Source organism: Pseudopodoces humilis, chromosome 20, assembly GCF_049639895.1.
Source record: "Pseudopodoces humilis isolate 2021_Gansu_Grassland_sample_001 chromosome 20, ASM4963989v1, whole genome shotgun sequence".
In the NCBI taxonomy this organism is placed as follows: Eukaryota; Metazoa; Chordata; class Aves; order Passeriformes; family Paridae; genus Pseudopodoces; species Pseudopodoces humilis.
In genome coordinates, this window is record NC_142219.1 from 4,331,144 (window position 1) to 4,346,743 (window position 15,600).

The 15,600-nt window shown below is 53.9% G+C and overlaps 1 protein-coding gene across 1 annotated transcript in view; it reads left to right on the top strand.

Moving 5' to 3' along the window:
• Positions 1-213: 213 nt before the first annotated feature.
• The window catches only part of SGSM1 (small G protein signaling modulator 1), a 32,515-nt gene continuing 17,128 nt past the window's right edge, over positions 214-15,600 (top strand). Inside the window, exons 1-7 of the mRNA XM_005524322.2 lie at positions 214-244; positions 344-387; positions 10,148-10,223; positions 13,545-13,707; positions 14,468-14,620; positions 15,118-15,185; positions 15,324-15,469. Coding sequence (XP_005524379.2) covers positions 226-244; positions 344-387; positions 10,148-10,223; positions 13,545-13,707; positions 14,468-14,620; positions 15,118-15,185; positions 15,324-15,469 — 669 coding nt within the window. The 5' untranslated portion in view covers positions 214-225. The remainder of the gene's footprint in view (positions 245-343; positions 388-10,147; positions 10,224-13,544; positions 13,708-14,467; positions 14,621-15,117; positions 15,186-15,323; positions 15,470-15,600) is intronic.

A 15,600-nucleotide genomic window follows, 5' to 3' on the forward strand; every position in this document is an offset into this window, starting at 1 on the left:
TGCCGGTGCCGGGAATACCAGGGTTCTGGTGCCGGGGGTACCGGGGGTTCTGGTGCCGGGGGTACCGGGGGTTCTGGTGCCGGGGATACCGGGGTGCCGGGGTGCCGGTGCCGGTCGCGGATTGGCGGCCCGGCGGCCCCTCCCCGGTGGGGCGGGGGGCGGTGCGGCCCGGCGGGCCCGGCCCGGTGCCCGGCAGTCTGCGGGCGCTGCGGAGCGAGCGCGGCCATGGCGGCGGCCCCGGCGGGTACGGCGGGCGGGGACCGGCACCGGGGCCGGCACCGGGAGCGGGGGTGGCGGGGCAGGGCCGCACTAACGGGTCTCTTCTCCTCATTTCTCCCCGCAGAGGCGGAGACCCGGCAGCGGCTGCTGCGCACCGTCAAGAAGGAGGTGGGTGCGGGACCCCCGGAGCAGCCCCGGCCCGGTGCCCGCGGATGCGGCGGCTCCTGCCCGGGGGGAGCCCCGGGCCCGCCCGGCTGCTGCTACCGCGGGTTTAAGAGCCCCCCCAAAAACCAGCCCGGAGCGGGGCCGAGAGCCCACCCGGCCGAGAGCCCAGCCGGGCGCGGTTGCGGGTCCCGGGGGGCGGAGAAGCATCCGTGCAGCGCCGGTGCCCGGCATCCCAGCGCCCCGCATCCTTGGAAAATCGCCTCTGGCTGGGGGCAGAGCGCGCCACAACTTGGGATTTTCCGCAGGGAAAAAGGGCCGACTCCCGGTGCTGCATCCTTCCCTTGGGAGCGGGGATGGGACGAGCCCTCCCGCAGCACGGCGCTCCTCGGCAGGGCGGGGGGGGGCAGCGGGTGCTGGGGACCCCGACCGGGAAAAGGGGGGACTCCAAATATGTGTGCCCAGTGCAGGGTGATGGCGTTTCGCATCTCGCTGTGCTCCCTCTTCTCAGGCATCTTTAACTCTATTAGTTCGTACGCTGTTTGATGCTGAGCTGCCTGGAGCTCCGTGTTTGTGCCGTGGGTTACCCCTGAGGTCCGCGAGTCACGGAGCCCAGTTCGGTGCCGAAGCGCTGGGTCACCCGCAGCTGTTGTCATGTCCTGCCCATGCTCTGTCCCTGCAGGTCACGTCCCGGGATGCAGGATGAGGGGGGGTGTGTGTGGTGTTTGGTTCCTGGTGTTACCAACATCTCGCTATCCGGTTTACAGAACCCGGCGAGTGGAAGATGCTGCTCGGAGCCGGGAGGAGCAGAGCCGTGGGTGGTGGGGCTGGGGAGGGTGACAGCGCTGCCCATCCTGACCGATTCCCACCTTTAATCCTGTGCCGGGTGTGGTGCTAAGGAATACTACTGGTTGCCTCAGCAACAGCTATTAAACCAGGAAAAGGGTATGACATTTATTTAGCGTTGTGGATAGAGCTGCCATCTCATTATGACTGTCTGTGGCAGCTCCTGAGTGCACAGACGGCTGCTGCAGGGTGGGAGCCAGGGCTGCTCCTGGCTTCCCCCAGAGCCTCTCCTGTGCTGGCCTTCAGAGCCCGGCCTCGCTCCCTCCCAGGGCTGTGTGTGGGGGAAAGTGGAGCTGGTGCCTCAGAGAGCAGAGCTGGGCTTGGTCCATGCCCTTCTGTTGGGGAGATAACGTGGGTTTAGTGTGAGTAAAGCCTGGGGGAGGGATGGGGTGCGTAGGGAATGCCCTCCTGCCCTGTGAAGTGCCACCGTGGAGCTGTGACCTGGGTGTTTGACACACTCCAGCCTCTCTCCAGCAGCCCCTTTGTGCTGGCACAGTGCAGAGGCTTTTTTGGTGGTCCCGTTGTTCGGGATGTTGGTGTGGGTTCCCTGCCTGTGCAGGTACGGGGTGGTTGCCATTCCCTTGGGATCTGCCTTCCACTCCTGCTGGAAGTGCTGAGCTTGGACAGGGTCTGGGTCCAGCAATGGGGGCTGTGGGTGCATGGCCACACAGGTGGGGGAATTCCATGGAGGACCTGTGCTCTCCATCTGGATATTGCTCTGGTAGGAATGAAAAAGCTGAGGAAACATGATCCTGGAGGTATTATTAGGTATATATAGCACCATCCCTGAAACTGGCAGCAGGTAGGGTGTTTTTCCGCCTGTTGCTCCCTGCTCATGCTTTTGGTTTTTCTTCCTCTTCTAGGCTGACCTCAGGTTAAGTCAGGAGCTTGTGCACACTCCAAGGATCAGCAGAAAGGGCCAGTTGCAGAAATTTGGGGTTCTTTTACCCCCACTCCCAGAATTTGAACCTTTCTCAAACCTGCAGCATTCTCATTTCACAAGGCCACACCTGGTTTTGCTCCAGCCAGGGCTCTGTGTGAGCTGCCCTCAGTGCAGGTGAGCCCAGCTGAGAGCAGGGACAGGCAGGGCTGTCCTTGGGGAGCTGTGCCACATCTGTCACCCCAGGGCCATAACTGAATGAGGCAAACACTGGGAAGAAGGTCTGATCCAGGCAGGGACAGGAACAATAAACAGGAATTAGCCAGGGCACTGAGCAGCCCTCAGTATTTGGCTGTTGCCATGGTTAAGGCACTGGATTCTGGAGAAGTCCTGTGCTGCAGTGGATGTGCAGGTTGAGATGAGCTGTGTTATCTGTCACCATCTTCTTCCTCCCCCCTCTGCCCCATATGGTCATAACAAATCAAACCAACCCTGGAAGCTGCAGAATTGACTGTTTGTCAGCAAGCTGCAGGGGAAGGAGTGAGGTCTGACTTTGTGAGGCATCCTGTGCCCTCTTATGCAGGATAAGCAGCGTGACCAGCATCCTCTGATTTTTTAGAGAATTTTATCAGATGGAACGAGGCTTTTTTACAAACCCAGAGCCTGAAATACCCAGGTTTGGAAGGGTGTGGGTTCTCAATTAGAATTATTCCCCTTGCAACCTGTGCTCCTCCCCTTCTTTTAGGAGTTTTGTTTTGAATAGAGGGGAGTCCTGAGGTCTGTTTTTAACTCCCTCCAGGCAGCTGCATGGCACGGAGGAAGGGAAGCAGGTGTTACCTGTGCAATCCACCTGCACACGTGTCCCTGGAATGTGAGCTGAGTGAAAAGCTGAGTGCTGTATGAAAGCAAACAGTCATCTCGGTCGTTCTTCTGCAAAAACTTAGTTTATGTTTAACTTGCCACCCGGGAAGCAGCTCTGAGTCTTTATTCATCAGTAATTGTTGAACCTGGATTGAAAATTTTGCTGCCTTTTCTTAGGAATTCTTTCAAAAACCGGGGTTGACCACAGCCTGCCTGTCTTCCACCAGATATATTGTTTATTTTTTCAGTAGCTGGAATGGTTGTCACTGTGTGGCTGTTGACTAATTCCTTCATCATGTGTCATGGGAACAACAGTCAGTCTCTTCCTCCCACCCTTTCAGAGAAGCCCCTGCTTTGCAGTCATGTTGCCTGGTTTGTGGCTAAATAACACAAATGACTGGTAAGAGCAATGCTTTTGCAGCTTGGGTTTGTTTTTCTGTGCGCCTGCCGTTCCTAAATATCAGATTGCAGGCGTCAGTGCCAGCTATTTCATTCTGGATGGGTAGAAAATTGTAAATTAATTTAATGTTACTAGGATTTGAAAAATTAATGTTGAGAGCTTTAAATGTTCTCAAGGCCAGCTTATTAGAAAAGGAAAAAAAAGGAAAAAGGCCTTTGTGTAGCTGTCAAAAGTGTTCAGGCAAGATAAGGATGAGGATGATGAGCTGAAGGTTGGTGATGAAAGCTGCTGTTGGCAGAGGGACCCTCTGATGTCTCTCAAGCACCCAGGGCAGCCTTTTTCAAATGTTTCTGTTCCAAGAGAGAACAGAGGGCCCTTAATGCAGCATTTCTCGATTGCCTGCATCGATCTGCTCTGAAGATCAGCGCTGATCACTGGGGACCATTTCCTCTCCTTTTAAAGACAGAAGCAGGGCTTTGCACAAGAGCTCTCGTGCTCCAGAAACCCCTGGCTTGAGCCTTCATCTCCAGAGCAGGTTTTGTGCTGCTTTCCCCCTTCCTCACACCTGCCCTGGGCCAGGGGACCCTCTGTCCTCTGCTGCCAAAATATCCTGCTCTCCTCCCTCCTGTTGCCATGGAAATACCTGGCTTTGCACAGATTCAGGACTTCAGGGCTATTTGGAGATGGAAGTTGCCCTTGGTTTCAGCACCATCCTTTGCCATGTTGGCAGTGAATGCCATCACTACCTGGGAAAAACAGGAGCTTTGGGATGTGGTGAGAACAGAACCTGGCTTGGGGGTCGGGTGTGCTGGAAAAACACAGAAATGACTAAAGTTTGCCTTAAATGTTTCCTTAAATGTCTGTGTTGAGCATTTACAGCGAGCAGTGCCAGCAGTGCCCACAGATGGCGTGGAAATGTGCGTTTGACAAGCACAACAGGAATAGAACCAGCTCTAACGTGATCTTAGGCAGCTTAAATGAGTGTTGTAAGCACGGATTTTTGGCCAAAAGTTGATGCTCTGTGAAGAAAGTCTGGTGCAAAACCACTTACCAGCAAGTGCACGTGGCTGGGATCACCCCTGTGTCCCCCAGGATAATGCAATGTTGCATTATGGATCCTTCCATTAATCTATTTTAAACTCATTTTCCAGCAAACTGCACAAATATTGGGAGTTCTTCTCTTCCCTTATTCCCCAAGGAGCCTCATCCCAGTCCCCAGCTGTGAGCAGACGTGGTTCCTGGAGAAGGGCTGGCCTGGAATTCCCTCCTGTGTGTCACCAGGAGGATCCCTCAGCTGCAGGAGGTGCCATGTTTTATTCAGCGAGCAGTCATAAATAATTAAATATGACTTTTAGCAAAGCCAAAGGTCTCAGTGGGCTGCAGGGTGATCGATGTTTCTGAGGCAGCAAGAGTAGGGAACTGCCAAATGGCTTTCAAGGCAAGTGCCTGGTGCCATCAGAGCTGTCCCTGTGCTGTCCCCTCATGCCAGGGGCCACCAAAACCTCCCTGGGTATAAATGGAGCCCGTGCCCTGCAGCTGGGGCTGTTTTAACTGATCCAAGCACAATTAATTGGGATATTTTTTTTCTGTGGTCAGCCAGTGAACTCTTGGAGAAGTGTCAGAGCGTGGCTGCAGCTCGTGGTGGTGCTGAGCAGTCTGTCTGGCACCTGCTTGTGGGATAATCAGGGTGTTTGTTGTTGGAGAGATGAGGAACGTGGTAACGCAGGAGAAACAGGAAATCCTGCTGGAAAATGCAAATTTTATCAACAAGGCTGCTAAAAAAGGGTGTTGTAGCAACAAGGCAGGCAACAGGCAGACATTTCATTTTCACATGAGGAGATAAATCTGGTTGAGAGGTTTCAGTCTGAGAAGTTCTGCTTTAGCTCCAACATGATGAAATATCCCAGGATTTCCATCAGCATTCCCTGCACACAGAGCCTCCTGTGGGCACCAGGAGGACTTGGGGGTTTGGAATAATCTTTGTGTCCTGGAGCTGAGCAGAGATTCTGCACTTGCTGTGCCTCGGACACCTTTGGTGCATCCAGCAAAATCAGGCTGACATTCCTGCTGGGAAATATTCCCCTGCAGTGCAGGGGAGGCTGTCCTTGCAAATACACCTAGGGGTATCCTAATGTTGCATCTCAGTGATCCTTCAACGTTTTGTAACACCTGAGAAGTGACAGTGCTGCAGTGTTCCATGGGCAGCTTTTTCCTGGAAAGAGGCCTTGGTTGGGAGAAGCAATTGCAGGAGAGCTCAGACTGCAGCAAGGAATGCCCACATGCAATCATTGCACCAAAACTGACACAGAAAATGGGATTTTTTTAAGTGCAAGAATTAACTTCAAACACATAATCAAAGCAGTGATGAGAACGCTGATGAGAAGGACAAAGCTCCAGCTTGGAAAAGAATTGGAAAAGCAAATTTAAAAAAGCAAATCAAGTTTAAAGTCTCTTTCATCAATGGATGGGGTGGTTTTGGTTCTTTTAAAATTATTTTGTTGTTTGCTTGATATCTTTTGGGGGCTTGATGGTTCTTCTGGGCCAGGTGGATTGAACAGGAACAGTGAACCTGGAAGTGCTGGGTAAATGGTTGGGCTCAGTGATCTTGGAGGTCTGTTCCAACCTAAACAATTCCATGATTCTGTGATGAATTCTGTGACTCTGAGGGGGTGCAGGCAGTGCAGCTTCCTGGCTCTGGTCTTGCAGCATCTCATCCACCTGATCTGACACCTCGTGTAGAGGTGGATGTTCAGAGGGAGCAGGAGACATCTCCATCATCATCATCTCCATCATCTCCATCATCATCTCCATCTCCGTTTTCTGTTGTAAATCCATTTGGTTTGGGATGGGATGTTCTCCCACTGCTTTGGCTCCAGTGTGTGGATACTGTGCCACATTCTTTTCCTCATCCAGGCATTTTTTGGTGCTGGATATGGCAACCAGGCCCATTCCTGCATCTGGTGACCAGGAGCATCCCCACAGCTGCCCTCATCCTGTGGCAACATAAGTGAGCTTGACCCTGGAACAGGACTGGGAAAAGGATCTCCCTGGGGACCCTGTTTTGCATCTGGCTTGCTGTAAACAATTTCACAGAGTTATGAGCATGGCCAGATAGACAGGAGGCCCTGTGCTTCCACAGAAATGCCTCAATAACCAGCGAAAGGCTTTGCAAGAGGCAGGGAAATAGGCTGGAAACATCCCTGAATGACCCAGAGTACAGGTTCTATAGGGAAAAATCTGGCCAGGTAGAACAGTTGTGAGTCAATATTTCCTTGGGCTAATTAAACCTGGAGTTCTTGGCTTGCTGCTGGTCCCTGCAGCTCGGTGGTGGCTGTGGCTGTGGTGGAATTTGGCTTGTTCCAGCAGTGGAAATGACAACAGGGCTGGGTGACAGCAGAGCTGGACTTTGGATGATGCATATCCCTGGGAATTCTGTAGCAGAGAGGTCTAAGCCTCCATCCCTCCCTGGGGCCTGGGGTTTTTGGGCAGGTGAGGGTTTGATTTCACTTTCCAGGGGGACATGTCCTGTGCTCACAGCTGGAGCCAAGGGGGTTGTTTGTGCTGTTGTGAAATGCTTGATGATTTTCCTCTTGAGTTTACCTACAGCTAAATTATTAGTTGCTGTTTTAATTTCCTTTCTAATAAAAGAAGAGCAAACATCTCATTTCCCTAGGCTGGCATGAGATCCAGAGTGGGCAGCTTCATCTGTTGGGATTGTTCTGGCTACAATCTGAGAATTAGCATGAAAATGCTGGAGTGCAGCACATACTGAGAGGCTGTTCAAGTCTTCTCTGTGGAGGGAGCCGAGCGTGGCTGAGCCACGTTCCCATCCCTGGGCGGCACAAACTCCCGGCGGATCCGGAGCACGTGGTGGATCCCAGCTGTGGTGGATCCCAGCTGGCTGGGGAGGGGCTGCTCCGAGTGAGAGAGTCCTTTGGGGTCTCCAGACAACAGCACAGCAGATCTGCCAGGAGTTTTGGGGTTCTCTGCCTCTGAGCTGTCCTACAGATGCCAAGTGTGCCTGTTTGGGCAAATGTAAGATGGTTTTGTTGGAAAACTTTCTTGGTACTTAGAGAAAGTTGGGAGCTCTTGGCTCTATTCCCTGGAAGTGTCAGTTCTGTTCCCTGGAAGTGTCCCAGGCCAGGTTGGACAGGGCTTGGAGCAACCTGGGATAGTGGAAGGTGTCCCTGCCCATGGCAGGGGGTGGAACTGGATGAGCTTTAAGGCCCTTTCCCATCCAAAACATTCCAGGATTCCAAGATATCCCTTGTTTTGTGTTAGGAGGCCACGTCTGTCTGTCTGGCCTCTCCCTGCTGGGGCTGGTGTTTGTTTCAGTGCCCTTCCCACTTCCAGCCCTTCAGACTTCCTTGATTTATTTTTAGTGTTACAACCTCGGTCAACACAGTGCAATTTTTTTGTTTGTTTGTTTGTTTGTTGGGGTTTTTTTTTTACTTTTAATGAGTAATTTTCCACTAAACTGTGTCTCTTGGAAGGTGTTTTGTGTGTGCCTGGAGCGTGCAGGTGGTTTGTGCAGTGTTGGCACTGAAATGCCCGGTCAGAGCTGGGTCCTGCTGTCCTGGATGGTCCCCAGGCCCTGGACAGGCAGATGGTCACTGCAGGCAGTGTCAATACACTGGAATTTCAAACAAATACTTGAATAAACTGCTTACATTGGAATATTTCCTGATTGAATCAGAAGCTGGTAAAGCACATTGATTTTCAGGTGTATTTTTGTGGGGGTTTGGGTTAAAATCTTGATCCCACCGGTGCTGCCATGAGTGTACATTTAATATCTATGTGCAGTTATTTTCTGGGAGATCAGTTGGAGGTGTGAGAGAGAAGTGCTGCGTCCTGCTGACAAAAGAAGCTCTGCCTGCCTGGGTGAGGCTCAGGAGCCATCTGCACAAGGGTGGCTCGGCCAGCTGGGAAAGCCAAATTTCAGGGAATCCCTGAGGGCCCCAAAATGTGAACCTCTCTAGCAGGGCTGCTCCCAGGGATGGCTCCTGGGCTGGACAGGCTGGCAGAATATCTTTGGTGGACATGTGGAATTCCAGGTGGAGGAAAAGGGGCAGCTCTGGGGAGCACCTGGGTGCTGGTGGACACGAGATGTGCGCTGCTTCCCATCCCTGATCCAGCCCTGCAGCCAAGACCGAGGGATGTGTGAGAGACAGAGGCTCCTCTCCTCTTGCTGGGCTTGCTCTGTCCCTGTTTCTGCTGCTGAAGTGAAGATGGAATGGTGCTGGAGCAAGGAGCCCTCAGTGAGGATTGCAGCTGCCCCTTCCCTGCATGGGGCACTGGGACAAGGGGAAAACTGCAGGTGGGAGGTAAGGAATGAAGGAGCACCAGCAGATGCCCTGACCAGGGGCAGTTTTAAGACACAATAAAGCACTGAGGCGGAATCTGGAGCTTTCTCCTGGTCCCTGGGCTGTTCCTGCAGGTGGAGTCACCGCTCTGAGCGCAGGATGTGGGGGATGTGGAGGTGCAGGAGCTGGACCATGCTGTGCCAAGAGGAACTTCCCAGTGCTCTGAGCCACCTCCAGCCCCGAGCTCCACATCTCGGTGACATTCCTTGCTGTCACTTCCTGAGTCACTACCAGCTGCTGGCACCCAGGGAAGCCTCAGGGCTCTGTTAGTCACCGAGCAGCGCTGGGATCTCACCTGGTGGCTCTGGCACAGAGCAGCTCTTGGCTCAGACAGCGCTCTGCTCTTAATCCATACTCAGGATTTCCTTTGTGGGGCTGTCAGCCGTGCATAACTGACCTTGATTGTACCTTGCAAAGGAGTTTAATTCCCCAAATGATGCCATTAAAAGTCTCTCATTCATGCAAGGCTTGCTTGGCCAAGTCTTGACCTGCTGTATTTCCCTCCCTGTGCCCTCAGGGAGGACACCTTGCTAAGCAGAGCTTCCTTCACACCCTCAGTTCTGTGCTGGGAACACTTTCCCCTGTGTTTTCCAAAGCCAAGATGTTACAGAGGCACTGGAAGATGAGATCCAAGCATGCTGGCAGCTGTGTTTGAAAGGAAAAGTGTTTGGGAGCTGAATGTTTTAAGGAGCAAAGATTCAGCTGGGCTTTGGCTGGTTGCAGCAGGATTAGGGAGAGTGACAGCTGGGGATGGAAGTCACCACACTGCTGCCAGACCTGACCTGGTGGGTCTGACCTCCTGTCTGCCCCCTGCAAAAAATACCCTCCTCATTTCTGTGGGGTCCTATTTGTTTTTGTCCCCTAATCGTGCCCCTGATGAGCACTAAGTGACAGCTTCCTCTGGATCAGCTGAGTGCCAGTTGTGAGTCAGAGAGGGCAGAGCTGCTGGCCCTGCTGTGCAAATGGAATTCCTGGGCACAGCTGGTGCCAGGTGGTCACTGAATTAGGCATTGATAGATAGTTGCAGTCATTTGGGACAGCTGTGCCACAGGAAATTTGTCAAACAAAATGAGAGAAGAGAACAATGCTGTAAAAACATTGAATATGAGATCTGTAATAATAATACCTTTATTAGGTGACTGAGCGATGCTCAGTTCCCTCAGTTAATTCTCAGCTCATGGTTTTCCTACTGTGAAGCTTCTCAAAAATGAAACAGCCCTGTTTTTATACCTGACTTTTTGAAATAGCTGGTGATGCTCAGCAGGCAGAGCCACATCAATCCTCTGTGAGATCTCCTGGGCCATGGGGAAAACCTGGGAGCAGAGGAGGTTCCTGTGCACCCACCCCACTGCAGGTCTCCTTGCTCTGGTCCATGGCTGAAATTCCATGTTTTCCCTAACTGCCTCTGTCCTGCAGGTGAAGCAGATCATGGAGGAGGCTGTGACCAGGAAGTTTGTGCATGAGGACAGCAGCCACATCATCTCCTTTTGTGGTGAGTCTCCCATGCTGGGGACTGGGGCTTTTGGTGCTGTGCCATTCCTGGGAACACGCTCCAGCTCCAGGACCTTGGGCCAGGGAAGTGGGGAGTGCCAGAGGATGGATTGTTCTGGCAGAGGTTGGAATCCCTGAGGTCTTTGTGCTTAAAAATATACAGGGATGTGTCAAAAGGGGAAGGGATGCTGGCAGTGTGTGCAGCCATTGAGGAAGGACTAGAAATAATATTTAATTTTTAAATTCCCTTGAGAATTGATTCAACTGAAAGCCTGTCGAGTCCAGATCTTTTCTTTGCTGTTACGGAATAGGAGTTTATGGAAAGGAGGCCGGGCTTTCTCCTTTCCTGCTGGGCCCTCACATCAAAGATGCTCAGGAGCCTGTTCCCAGCCCGTGGCCCCTGTGTGGCATCGAAAGAGCAGAGCAGACTTCCAGGTGTGACTCATTCCTGCTTTTCTGTGCAGCACGAGGCTTCTCAGCCTGGAATTATTTATAGGCTCCTGCGACAGGGAGCTGAGGCATGCAGGCACGAAGGGCTCCTTGCTTCCTTCTGGCCTCTTAAGGTGCTGCTGCTCTCTCCCTGGTTCCTGGTGTCCCCCTCCTGCTCCGTCCGCTCTTCAGCAAGGAACCTGGAATGGTTCCTGCACCTTCCCCGCTGTTGTGGCTCTCCAGGAGCTGGGTGAGCTTATAAATAACCTCTTCCCCTGCCAAGCAGAGCGTGCTGCAAGGCTGGCTCGGGCTGCCAGAGCTGCCCTTTTCCCTGGAGAGAGCTGCCTTCCCAGCAGAGCCCTCCTGACGGAGCCCTGCGCGCAGCCGGCCTAGCGCAAACCCCTCCGGATGGAGCAGCTCCGGCAGGGAAGGGCAGCAGCCCCCGGCCCCCCCGTGCTGCTGGGAGGGGAGGTTTGGAGCAGACAAACACGAGCTGGCATCTGTCACGTCCAGGCTGCCCTGGGAGGCTGACGGGGAGCCGGCGGCGGGGCTGTGGGAGCGCAGGGTTTGGCGTCCACGTCAGCCAAGGCTGCTCAGCCCGAGAGGTTTGGATGGCATCAGAGCTCTGGGCAGCTCAGGAATATCTTCAGTCTTCTTCCAGGAGTCAAAGCTCCCCCCTTACCTGGGCATAGCTGAGCAGGGACCCTGCACCGTGTGCGTCTGCTGTAGATGATATCCTGAATATCCTGACTCTGCTGTGAGTTATATCCTGAGGCATGAGGAGAATCTCTGCAGTGGTGACACAACTGAGCTCCAAAACTCATCCCATTAAAAAATCCTACCATTACCCCTGGATTTAGTAGAGCATGGGGAGCTTTTCCTATGGAAGCTGCATGTTTCCCTGTAGTTTTGCCAGCAGGAGCGGTGTTCTGCAGAGGTTTGGATCTGGCATTGGGAACAGATGCTGCTTGATGCTCTGTGCCTGGAGATTCAGGACCTGAGATTTCTCCCTGCTTGGCAGGGGCTGGGATGTGCTGCCCGTGACACGAGCACAGTGAGAGCACCAGTGCTCCCGTTTGTCTGCTGGGAATTTGGAATGGAACTGGTGGCACTGGGAGCTCACACTGGGAGTGCAGCTGGGCAGGAGCAGCCCCCATGGGTACCTGAGCTTTCAGCACTCCAAATGGGCACCCCTGGGTGCAGTCCCAGGCAGGTGGGGCTGTTTGTCATTTGTATTTTAGCCGTGGAGCTGAAATGAGGGAGATGTTGGCTTTTCTGGCAAAGCCATAGAGCAGTTTGGGTTTTAATTTATTTGCTGCTGCACATAATGCTGGGGCAGGTGAAGCCCTCTGGGCTTTGGGAAGGCTTGTGCAGGGCCTGGTTTCAAAGCCAGATGTCCATGCAGTGGCTCTGCCTGGCTGCTGGGGGTCAGCAGGGCTGGGCTGGCCCAAATCTGCTGTTCTGCCGGCACAGGCCGTGTCTCACCGCCCTCGGATGCTGCTGCTCAGCACCGAGCTCAGGCACAGCACGGAGCAGGGCAGGATAATGAGCCTCTCCCAGCCTGGGAGCTGCTGGGATGCATGGAATGCCTTTTTCCAGGTCTCTGTGGAGTTGTTCAGCTGTAGGGAAGTGTTCCTTTCCAGACAGGAGGTGAAGCAGCATTTGGTGGGCTCAGCTCAGCAGCGCTGGCTTCCTGGGGAGGAGGGAGCAGAACTCGTTTTCAGACCTGGATCAAGGGCCCGAGGACTGTGGGTCTGTGTTATTTTCCAGTGCTTTGATCAGCGTGTTTAATCAGTCTGTGTTTGGCACTAGACATCCATCCTGGGCCCTCCCAGGGGACTTTGGGAAGGAGCTGCCGGCAGAGCCTGTGCGTGTGCACGTCTTTCTGTGGAGTCATCGCCGGTTCCCGGGATCCCCGCTCACCGTGGCAGGACAGGGAAGGTGTTTGGGGCTGTCTGGGCACTCGCTGGGGTTTGGTGAGTGCCTTTGGGCAGAGTCCAGGACATGGAGTCAGGCACAGCCCTCCACAGGGACTTAATGAGTCCCTGTGTCCCCAAGTGCCAACGAGTCCCCAAAGCCAGACTGAGCTGCTGGCATTGTCCGTGGTTTATCCCCAGGTTCTTTGCTCCTTTCAGCTTTTCAGAAAAATGGTTGTATGGACACTGAGATCTTTTGGTGGAAATTGCCCCATTTCCTGTGCTGCTTTAGAAACCCTCAGTGTGTGCCTGTCCTTGCTCCTGAGCTTTCTTCTCCTGACTCGCACCATCCCAGCACAGCCTCCTATTCCAGCTGTGCCCATCCCTTAGGTTGGGATGAAGGGAAAACATCAGGGGAATGTTGGTTTCCCCACAATCCACAAGAAACTCACAAGGAGAGTGTCAGCCTGTTTGCCCAGCACAGCAATTGCCCTGCCTGGAGAAGCTGTGGTGCTTGTTGTTAATTCTCCTGTGGGATGGGATTACAATTTCCTGAAGCCTTCAAATTGACTGTCTGAGGAGTTTTAGGAGCTTGTGGCTGCCTCATCCCTGGAAGTATTCAAGGATAGGTCGGATGGAGCTTAGAGCAACCTGCTCTAGTGGGAGAGGTCCTGATGAACAGTCCCTTTCTGGATTCCTTGGAATCCCCTCAGATTCTGTGAGCTGCTGTGAGGTCTCCACACAACCTTCTCACCCCCAGCCTGAGCAGCCCCAGCTCTCTCAGCCTGACTCTGAGGGAAGGTGCTGCAGTGACCCTGAGGCTGGCACAGCTGGCTAGAGCTAATAAAGCCACGATTGCTTGCTGCTAATAATTGTGTGTTCCACTGACGGGCCAATCACTCAGAGTTGGACTCAATGATCCCTGTGGGTCCTTCCAACTGGGAATATTCTGATCCCGAGGCCTGTGCTCTCTGCAGCCGCCGTGGAATGCTGTGTGCTGTTCGGGCTGAAGCGGAGGGCGGCCGGGTTCCTGCGCAGCAACAAGATCGCAGCGCTGTTCATGAAGGTGGGCAAGAGCTTCCCCCTGGCAGAGGAGCTCTGCAGGAAGGTGCAGGACCTGGAGCAGCTCATTGAGAACGCGTAAGGCACCAGCGTGGCTGCCAACCCTCTCTGCTCACTCGGGTTTTGGGGTGGGAGGCGTGCTTTGGGTCCAACTCGAGCCTCGACAGGAGGAATCACTCCTTCAGTCTTCTCCTGGGTTTTTTATCCCTTGACCCAGCTGGTTGATGTTCTAGGAGGCTGAGTTGTGGTTGTGGTTTAAGCAGGGGTGGACAAGTTCTAACTCTCTCTGCTCTGGTGCTTCAGGGACAGCTGAGCACGCTGCTCCTGAGCTCTCACAGTTTATGGACCAGTTCACCAAGCCAGCTGGAACCACGTTTGGCCTGTCTGGATGTGCAGGGCTTGAGCCTGCAGTAATTCAGCTGCTGTCTGGGAGAGGATTACTCATCCTTGGACAATTAGCAGGGAGATGGATGGAGCAGCTACCTGTGGGCAGGAATTTTAAGCTGCCCTAACATGAGCTGCTCTGCCTGTGAGCTCAGCCGTGGAAAGATGTGTGGGCTGGAGGACTCTGCTGAGGGAGAGCAGAGTTCTGGGGTGTCTTCACAGTGGGGAACCGATTTGGTGACGTCTGGTTTCAAATGCAGGTGTGGCCCCTCTGGAGCAAGGGATGGGATAGGGACAGGAAACACCTCCAGAGCTCTGTCCCAGGCAATTCCCTGGGATTCCCTAGCCACCACAGTCAGCACCCCAAACTCCTGGTGGCAGGAGTGCCCTGGGCTCCCTCAGGGTCCAGGGATGAGCCTGTGGTGTTGTTGTCTCTTGTCTTGTACCTCTAAAGGCGGAACCAAGCCCAGGGGGTCCCGGAGAACGTGCGCAAGGTGCCGAAGCTGCCCAACCTGTCTCCTCAGGCCATCAAACACCTCTGGATCCGCACAGCCCTCTTTGAAAAGGTCCTGGATAAAATCGTGCACTACCTGGTGGAGAACAGCAGGTGAGTGCTGGCACAGGCCCCCCGTGTCCCTGTCCATGGCGCTGGGGGTGCTGCTGCCTGAGCAACACCAGGATCCACGTGGGCCAGGGAAGTCCCTGGATGGCACAGGCCAGGTGTCACTCAGTGCCCATCGTGGGGACTCAGATGGATGCCCTGCTGCTGGTGACCACTGTGCACTCCCTAAAATACAGGCAGGCCCCACTGGCCCTGGTGATGGCTGGGTTGGCAGGGCTGCATTGTCCTTGTCCTCTGGGATCCACATGCTGAGGTGTCCTGTCCTGGGACAGGTTAGTTAGGAGATGGTGATGCTTGCAATGTGCTGCAGGAGGGTTGCTGTTCCCCAGGAATTTCTCAGCTGGCAGAAACAGCCTGTTTAGGGCTTCTTGCCCTCTCCCCATCAAGGGGAGATACAGAAAGAGAAGGGCATGACAAGAATTTAAACAACTGTCTATAACTTTTCAGTACTCCAGTATTTTGCTGTCCTTTATTTCTTCTAGTAAGTACTATGAGAAGGAAGCTCTCCTAATGGATCCTGTGGATGGGCCAATTCTTGCATCTTTACTGGGTAACACTTTCTTTACTTGCTTTCCCTTCCTGCGTTCCAAACCCATGCTCCCAAATCTGTGATCTGCAGATCCAGGAGGTGACGGCAGCCGTGGGCTCAGGGATGGCTCCCTTATGTTTGGGATGTTCCTCTCCACAGTGGGGCCCTGTGCACTGGAATACACGAAGATGAAGACTGCTGACCACTTCTGGACAGACCCCTCTGCGGACGAGCTGGTGCAGAGGCACCGGATCCACAGCTCCCACTGCCGCCAGGACTCGCCCACCAAGCGCCCGGCGCTCTGCGTGAGTGGGGGATAAACCTCTCTCTGCTCCTCCCAGATCCACAGGATCTGGGCTCCCTTTGCTTGTGGAGCCCTCTGAGGAGGGAAGTCTTTGAGGCAGAGGTGCTGGGAAGGTGGCCCATGGAGAGCACT